We start from the raw sequence: 9,920 nt of genomic DNA on the forward strand, positions 1-9,920 counted from the left end.
TGCTTTAATTTTTTATGTTGCAGTTTTGTTTATATTAAATGTTCAAATATAACCTTTCCGAAAATAAATTATGATTTTTTTATTGGGTGATTGTCGATTCTGATCTAAGAGAATAGATATCAAATCCGAAGTAAGACACAATTTAATTTAATTTAATCATTCAGTTTCAGATAGAACGGAATTGAGCGAGCTACTTGATTTGATGCACCATTTTACTCAATGATCAGAATCATTTCCTTGATTCTCAGCATTCTATATTAATCAACCAACTTCTGAACTTAATGCATAATTAGCAATAGTTGAACAAGTTAAAATATTGTTTCGAGAATTTAAACTTTCTCATTGGGTTAATTGTGTAAACGACGAACATTTTTGTTATATTTAACAGCTGTGAACATGTTAATAAGTTCCTTAGTGATGTAATCTGTAAACATGGATATATTAGGTTTACATTTGAACGTACATGAAAGAGTCAAAATTTCCTTTTCCTTATGTAATTTAGAGAAACGAGTGTCGATTGTAAATTATCATTAACCTATTTTTTAGACTTTATATACAATTTAATAATTACGTTCCAACAACCTTCAAATTGTGCGTATAATTTTTACGAGAGTTTAATAGCTATTTTTTTATAATTTTCAAAGTTAATCTTCTTCAAAATAAAGGTAGTTTTGGATCTATTTAATGGTAATTTGTAAACTAATAAACGTGTGTTAGAACGTATTAACTGTCCTTTGAAATCTATTAATGACCTTGTTGAGAGATTCAGTTGCCAAGTGAAAACTCTAACGATTTAATGTTATAACGAGTCAAAGGAAACTGTTACGTTTGTATTTCCATATACGAAATACCATGGTTTAAATATCAAAAAGAGGCCAAGTTGCGTGCCGAAAAGTCCAAGGTTCGAGTCGCAATCTGTTACTGAAAACACTTCAGATCTTCAGTTTATGAGCACTTTATAAAAGTGAAAGTCAATCCTACTCGGTTAAGAGTAACCTTGTAGGTAGCGGATACTGCTGGTTAGTCTCTCTCTCTCTCTCTCTGGTAAGCATTTCAAAATTGAAGGAAGATGGTTATGCCTGAGCGTAGACCAAATCTCGTATAATGTGTCGTTCATGTTGCAAATACCATATCAAATACCAAATGTGAAGGAAAAAAGTTCAACTGCTCTGACATTTTTGATACGTTTCAAAGAATATACTTACCCTGTTTGCCAGTATGCATTCGTAGGTTTAACCACCAGATGTTTCTGTGTTGAAATCAAGGGGAATTTAAATACAAAGGCAAAATCCATTTCATGTTATATAATATATTTGTGAAAGAACTGTAGTCGTCGGATCGAGTTATGTTGTTTTTTAATTTCGCGCAAAGCTACACGAGGGCTATCTGCGCTATCCGTCCCTAATTTAGCAGTGTAAGACTAGAGGGAAGGCAGCTAGTCATCACCACCCACCGCCAACTCTTGGTCTACTCTTTTACCAACGAATAGTGGTATTGACTGTCACAGTATAACGCCCTACGGCTGAAAGGGTGAGCATGTTTGGTGTGACGAGGATTCGAACCCGCGACCCTCAGATTGTGAGTCGAGCGCCCTAACCACCTGGCCATGCCGGGCCTCGTCGGATCGAACGAGCAAAGAAGAAAGCAGAGAATCAAGGAAAGGCCAATTATAAATCAACATGTTTACTCCGTTTACACATTATTCCTCCCCCCGCAGTGGCTCAGCACAGATAGCCTATTGTGTAGTTTTGCGCTTAGCAACAAACGTAACAAGCAGTCCTTTTTAGTAGTTTTCTGAAAATAGCAACAGATTAAGAGCCAAAACGTAGGATATAAATGAACTGGTAAATAACATCTAATAAGCCCTCTTCCGTAGATCAGCGGTAATTTTACAAGCTTGCAAATATAAAAATCCGGGGCTCGATTCCCTGCATGGACAGAGCGCACATGCCCTTTTGTGTTGCTTTGCAATAAAACAACAACAACGGCAATTAATAAACAAGAATGAAAAAAGCATTATCTAAATAGCAATTTAACTAAGGTGATCGCATAGACTATTTACCATTACAACGTATTCTTGTGTTTATGAACTTTGTTTTCTTACATTTACGATTATTATAACACAGTGATAGATTGTAGTTTACAATTTATATTGAAACACTTTTGAAGCACCTAGTCATTTTAATAGTAGTTGACAACTTACAGCAAGAAAGGCTTAGAGAAATTCGAAAAAGGTAGTTACTTGGGTTAAATATGTACTTTTATATTTCATACAGTTACTGAAATATATTTTGTCATACTTTACTACGTAAATTTAGCTTTCTGGCGTTTCGTTTATGTTTGAGATCCCTTTGTAAAGGCACTCCAAGCATTCTTTCAAAAATCGTGTTTATTGTTGGGTGGCTTCCTCCTTCGGATAAGTTACTGATAACTCCTGGAAGTACTTGGGTCTCTGAATGTTTCCTTCCGTGAATGCTGCATGGCCAACTGTTCCTCCCAACGTTCCGGATCTACTGCTAGGATACTGGACGTGCCACCTTTCAGACTTACAACCAAAGATGTTGATGAAACTTTGACGGAACTTGGCATTCATGAAGCAGTAAGTAATAGGATTACAGCAAGAAGAAGTATAAGCTAGCAACTGAAGAAAAGAAATGCCTTGATAACCAAGACCCCCGTAAACACCTATAGGGTTAAAGAGACTTATTGTGTTGATGACGTGTATTGGAGTCCAGCAGACAAAAAATTCGAATACAACAACAAACAGCATCTTAATCACACGCTTCTTCTGAGCAAGCGATCTTTCGTGGTTACTAACGCTCTGTATGGTGTGTAGTTCCCTTCCATTTGTGTCCTGATGAGCCCTTGTACATGAAGTACCATGGTTGGTTCTCCGTACAGTACTGCTCATGTTTCTGTCCTGATGAGCCCTGCTATATGAAGTACTACGGCTGGTATTCGGTAAAGTACTACTGATGTTTCTGCATCGTGTTGTTAATGGATATTGGACTTCTCTAACACGCCTAAGGGCTAATCTTCTTTTGCCTAAGTCAGAAACAATAATTTTAGAGCTGTTATTGTCCACACACACACACACATTCTGGTTTCTAAATTAATATGTAAAATTAAAATATTTAAAGGTTCTTAAGATGCTTTATGCCAACAAACATTTAACTTGGATGGTAACTAGCAACTAGATGAGACATTTGATAACGCCACAGAAGTAATATATATTCAATTGTCATATTTCAAGATTTGATTCCAGTATAAGAATATGTAAAGATATATTTTACATAGATTTAATCCAAATCCAAGACACAACCGCTTTAAATGGACAAAGTTAGCAAATAAGTTACAAATATTCATATCAAATTAAACTACACATTTACAATAATAAAGTTCCAATACATAACCACTTTAGAGAAACAAATCCTCCAAGGCAACAATATATAGCCACTTTAGAAATACAAACAAGTATCAACGCTAACACAATTTTTCTAGTCAGTGTGCTGAAAATCATTGAACGAAATTGAATCCCCCTGTATCTGCTAGGAACCACGTCCAGTCACAAGGTGCTACCGCACCCTCAGTACTTCTAGTTTTCGCACCCTTGCAAATAAGTTTGGGTATGCCTGGAGTCTAATGGGCCAACACTTGAAAAAACAACAACTTAGTGTAAAAGTAACTATACTTCAAAATATGCTTAAAAAACAAACAATCAACATAAGATAACCAGACTTCAAGCTACGACCGGGTAATGAAGATATTTTACTCCAATCTAACCAAATCTCTATATAAGAATAATCTAGAAAGGCAACCAGATCCAAAGCAAACAGGGTATAAAATATAAGAACTTTAGCTCTAAAATGCGCACTTTTCCATACATTGATACATAAAGGAAACAACCTAGATAACCAAACTCCAGCATGTGAATACTTTTGGAAGACAACCAGCTTCAATATATACAGATTCCCATTTATGGATACTTAAAGAGGACAATAACAACCTAGATAACCAAACTCCAATATGTGAATACTTTTGGAAGACAGCCAGCTTCAATATATACAGATTCCCATTCATGGATACTTAAAGAGGACAATAACAACCTAGATAACCAAACTCCAACATGTGAATACTTTTGGAAGACAACCAGCTTCAATATATATATATACAGATTCCCATTTATGGATACTTAAAGAGGACAATAACAACCTAGATAACCAAACTCAACATCTGAATACTTTTGGAAGACAGCCAGCTCGAACATAAACAGATTCCCATTTATGAACACTTAAACAGGACAATAACAACCTAGATAACCAAACTCCAACATATGAATACTTTTGGAAGACAACCAGCTCCAATATATACAGATTCCCATTCATGGATACTTAAAGAGGACAATAACAACCTAGATAACCAAACTCCAACATCTGAATACTTTTGGAAGACAACCAGCTCCAATATATATATATACATATTCCCATTCATGGACACTTAAAGAGGACAATAACAACCTAGATAACCAAGCTTCAACATGTGAATACTTTTGGAAGACAGCCAGCTCCAATATATACAGATTTTCATTCATGGACACTTAAAGAGGACAATAACAACCTAGATAACCAAGCTTCAACATTTGAATACTTTTGGAAGACAGCCAACTCCAATATATACAGATTCCCATTCATGGATACTTAAAGAGGACAATAACAACCTAGATAACAAACTCCAACATATGAATAGTTTTGGAAGACAGCCAGCTCGAACATAAACAGATTCCCATTTATGAACACTTAAACAGGACAATAACAACCTAGATAACCAAACTCCAACATATGAATACTTTTGGAAGACAACCAGCTCCAATATATACAGATTCCCATTCATGGATACTTAAAGATAACCAAATTTAAATACATAACCATGTAAAAAAATAATTCAGTTCAAAATAACTAAATAATAATATTATGACACGTGATACCCATGCATTGTGCTAGCGTTTTTTATAATCCACATTATAGAGTTACAAGCTACAAAATATAATTCCAGATAGTACATTCCAACTTTAGAGTTAAGAGAAAATTCTACCGACAAATGAAACTCTTATTAAATGGCTTCAGGGAGTAGTACTGTTGAAATATACTTATTTTTTTTTACTTGTAAATATTCAAATGATAACAGTCTAAATTATCTGTATTTGAAAAAGCAATATAAAGATGATCTAATGAAATTTTAGTCTGCCATTTCGAAGTTTTCTTGGAAGGCCGCATTGATATTGATTAATCCTATATCGTATTGGACTGAACTGAAAGTCTGACGTTCTTGCCACAATTTAGTGAAATTCAATTCCCCTAGAACAAGTAGTTTTTAAGAAATAGGCTTGGTATGGCCTTGTGGTTGGGGCACTCGACTCGTAATCTGATGGTCGCGGGTTCGAATCCCATCCCGAGCGTCTTCACCTTTTCAGCCATGGGGGCGTTATAATGTGACATTCAATCACATTATTCATTGGTGAAGGGTAGTCCAAGAGTTGATGATGGTGATGTTGACCAGCTGCCTTCCCTCTGGGTTATCACTTCAAAATTAGGGGCGGATAGCCCTCGAGTAGCTTTGCTAGAAATTCAACAAACATTTTAAAGATATAATCATTTTAAGAACTTTATTTTTTCACAATCAATCTGTATTTGTCTGAAGAAATTTCTTAGTAGGAAGAAGACTATAATAAGTTTAAAAACGCCTTTTAAATTATTTCGTAAATGGATTGTACTTCCTGCATTATCAGTAATTTTATTAGCCCGTGTTCAGCGATCATTAACGTAATTTAATAATACGATACTTCACACGATCATCACCTTTTCTGTTCTTCTTCTGATTCTATGTCTCTGGTCACTTGTATATAGTATTCTGCAAAAGTGACACCAGAAGTTTCATGTGCAATATGAAACATAACCAATTATCCTATTCCGAGATACATTAAAACAGAGGTTTATGGGCTAGCACATACCATAAGCAGATACTACTTGTCTTACCCTTGTTTTTTAAAATCAAAACCGCTTTTAGCGAAACGGAGAGCTTGTTGGGGCCTTGTGTAGTTTATGAATAATATAGAATTGAATATTTTTAAAAAGTGAACAGGAATGTGCGTTTTTGATTTACGTCATCTCCCAATCTCCCAAAAACAAATCATCATTTTGCGTTTAGTAATTGTTGAGATACTGAGGGAAATAACTTTCAAAGTCAAAAAAGAAGAAAGAAAACACTTTCTATTATAGCTCAGTGGGTAAAAATAGAACCTGTTCATTTCTAGAAATTGTGAACTCAAAACTCAAAGACTCTCACCAAAAATAAACAATCTGTAATAGAACAAACAACACCAATAATAAACATTCTGTAACAAAACCAACAATACCAACAATAAATAATCTGTAATAGAACAAACAACACCAACAATAAACAATCTGTTGCAGAACAAACAACATCAACAATAAACAATCTGTAACAGAACAAATAACACCAATAATAAACATTCTGTAACAAAACAACAATACCAACAATAAATAATTTGTAATAAAACAAACAACATCAACAATAGACATTCTGTAACAGAACAAACAACACCAACAATAAACATTCTGTAGCAGAACAAACAAAAGTTTTAAACACGACAAATCACTTTTCTATCTTCCTAACAAAGAAACAGCTCCACTTACCTTCAGTCCTAGATCGAAAAGGACGTATAGCTCGCCAGAGTGTTAGTGTGATGAGTGAATAGGTTATTATCATAATTAACAGTGGAGTGACCAACAGGACAACGTCCAGAAAAATGTTGAACAGCTTTTCTGCTGTCTCAGTGGGCCAGCTTTCCCGACATTTGAATCGATCTAAAAAGATTTATGGCTTATGTTAATTGTCCCCAACTAAACATATATATTAGAAGTTAACTATTAGCAGTATTTTTCAAATTGGAACTTATTAAGAATAATCTATATTAGAATAAATCAAGAATCGAATTCAGTGTTACCAGTAACATTTTCTTCTTGAAATAACCATTGCACTGAACCATTGTGTCACGATATTTTTATACAAAAAATTAATGCACTCCTCTAAATTGTTGAAATCCAATGGTTGACAGGGTTAAGGTATTTGTTCTATTCTAGTGTCTAACTTTAGACATAAAGAACGTTTTCTCATCTAGTCCAAGTACAATGGTAGCATCTAAACATCATACTAATCAAAAATCCTTTTACACTTTAGAAACCTTGTAGTTTTCTCACGTGCTTATCCAATCTCAGAACTTGTTCATTTAAAGAACGTTTGAACAAAGTTGCCATGAAATACAACCCGAATTTTGTGTGTGTGTTTTGTTTTTCGCTTTCCACGAAGTGTGACACGAACGTTTATAAGTGAAAAGCGAGGTTATTTAAAAGGAGTTAAAAATATGTAAATATTTCCTGCAAACTTCTTCATAAATAATGAATTTATTCACCATAATCGCGACCCCGTGTTCATCACACTGGAAAAAGCAGAATATGTTTCTTCTGTTGTTTTTTTTTCTATGTTAGAGAACAGATCCATTTTCTCATTTCTTGAAGTCAAAACCAACATATTTGTTTAGAACAAACACCACACCTTTTTAGACTTAAGTTAGAGCCAAATTATACAATTAAAAAAAAAGGTCGAAATTAGAATTTCGTTTGCCGTTCTGAGACTGAAAATCAAACGTAGTTTATTTGCAGCAGAGCACAACTGTGTAACTTATCAGGATTGTTATAATCTCTAGTTAGTATCAGTTGATTGGAATATGCGATTGAGTTGCTTTTCAGGTTTGTCGTGTTTTAAAGGTTCGAGTAATCAAAGTGAAGAGAAGTGGAGTTCTTGATGAAACTACGACTGAGATGAATGTTAACTCAAAACTAAGTGAGTGTTAACTCAAAACTAAGCCAAAGGAAAATTCGAAATATCCGAAAAAGTTGTTGTTGTTTTTTTGTAACAATAGGTTTCCGCTTCGATATAAAAGAGAGAAGAATGAATAAAAAAATCAGAAGAAACATCTGACAGATAATTAAAATACATCATTTCATATTTACATCGTTAATGGCTTCTACGTCTTCTTCAGAAGTTATTTATAGCACATTTGTTTCCAGCACTTATACTTTTCATAATATACATCTTTTAATAGTGTAAATACGAAACTTTATATTTTGATTACTTATTAAATATGTAATATTACACAAGTTCCAACATTCATACCTAAAAAAAAGAGACATTTTACTGTTTTTATCCAACCAGCCGTAGTATGAGGTACAGATTGATGAACAATATGCCAAACTTAATTTAGAAGAACATAAGTTTAGTCGTTGGAAAAAGCTAGTAAATCCAGTAAAAAAAAGAGAGAGAAGAGGATTGAATGCACTAATTAATTAATTAATTTGTAAATTAATTACAAGAGAACCATCAGATTGAACTATGAATACAAGAAGATAAGAAGAAACGTGGAAACAGCCTGAAATTTGTTTAATTTTTTGTATATTATATAAAACGTATACATTTTGTGACTACACCACAAGAGAAACTAGACTTTTTAAAATATAAGTGAAAAATCCAGGGGCGTGGCTAACACTACAGAATGGATGAGGGACCTTTTCCAAAACGAAACGTAAACCTATTCTTCTACACAACGAAATCAAATGTTTGTGAAAAATCAGAAGATGATGTACCTCTTATAATATCGGGATGGTTGTTTATGGTCGAAAATGACAGCAATGTTCAGCGATTTTACATAGGAAACCAACGAAAACTTTTTATGTCGTGCTGAAAGAAAGAAGAACCAACCAACACCAACACAAATTATATCCAGTAAGACCCTATAAAGGTCTTAAAGGGATATACGTACTAATAATAAGATGTGGTTTCGAGTTATTTAATTTTAAAACGGAAGCAAAATTAATTATGTTGAACACCTTTTATTTTGCGTTTTAACAATATGTTTATCCTCCCTCCTCCTCCCCCTTCGGTGGTTCAGCTGTACTATTGAGGGCTTACAACGCTACAAATCGGGTTTTGATAACCACGGTAACCAGAGAAAAGATCGTCTATTGTGTATCTTTGTGCCTAACAAGAAACAAGCAAAATTTTTGTAATTAGGCTAAAGTTCAGCGTCAGAAAATCCGTCTAACAATATAAAATGATGTCGCCTGTTTCTTAATCTGTGATTAAATACTTCGAAAAAATAAAAGCTTCGAAATTTTGAACATAACTTAAATTTTTTTTTTACGATAAAGATTGAACGTAAAGATATTTTTATAACGTTAATAAACTTCATCTCCAAGAGGTGATACACTGTTGACTGGGATGATACACTATTGACTAGGATATTTAAAAATATTAAAGGATAACAGAAGGGAAGGGTGATATAACAGTATACATAAGCTAGATTACATTTATACTTACTCTAATCATGTTTATTACATAGAAACTCCTTCAAAATATACGATTTAGTACTGACGCAAAATGATCACATCTCTGATATAAAGCTTTTTCCAAAGCAAATCAAACAGCAGTCTCAGTTCGTTTCTTTTTTACTTTTCAACAACAAAATTCTTATAGTAGAGCACCTTGTCTGCAGTGTCGAAGTTTACTTATTGCGGATCAACCTTTTGTATTGCATATTTATGTATGAATTAACACTTGAAGCCCTTAGTATCCAATTATTAAAGCTGTATCTAAGTGGAGTCGAGTTGACGACTTTGAAGTACCGATACAGGATTTTTTTGTGTAGTTTGCTCATTAAACGTTAATTCAAATTTGAGTTCATCGTGAATTAGTCCGTCTTTCCTCTACTACTGAAAATGTAAATCTTGAAGTAAACTTTTAAGTGTCATTAATATTGGGCCCGGCATGGCCAGGTGGATAAGGCA

At 33.9% G+C, this 9,920-nt stretch overlaps 1 protein-coding gene across 2 annotated transcripts in view; it reads right to left on the reverse strand.

Moving 5' to 3' along the window:
- Nucleotides 1-2,225: 2,225 nt before the first annotated feature.
- The window catches only part of LOC106460887 (cholecystokinin receptor-like), a 48,720-nt gene continuing 41,025 nt past the window's right edge, over nt 2,226-9,920 (reverse strand). For both annotated transcript variants that reach the window (XM_022388192.1, XM_022388196.1), the window contains exons 4-5: nt 6,714-6,884; nt 2,226-3,045 (exon numbers count right to left, since the gene is read on the reverse strand). In XM_022388192.1, coding sequence (XP_022243900.1) covers nt 2,390-3,045; nt 6,714-6,884 — 827 coding nt within the window. In that variant the 3' untranslated portion in view covers nt 2,226-2,389. The remainder of the gene's footprint in view (nt 3,046-6,713; nt 6,885-9,920) is intronic.

Source organism: Limulus polyphemus, unplaced genomic scaffold, assembly GCF_000517525.1.
Source record: "Limulus polyphemus unplaced genomic scaffold, Limulus_polyphemus-2.1.2 Scaffold36, whole genome shotgun sequence".
In the NCBI taxonomy this organism is placed as follows: Eukaryota; Metazoa; Arthropoda; class Merostomata; order Xiphosura; family Limulidae; genus Limulus; species Limulus polyphemus.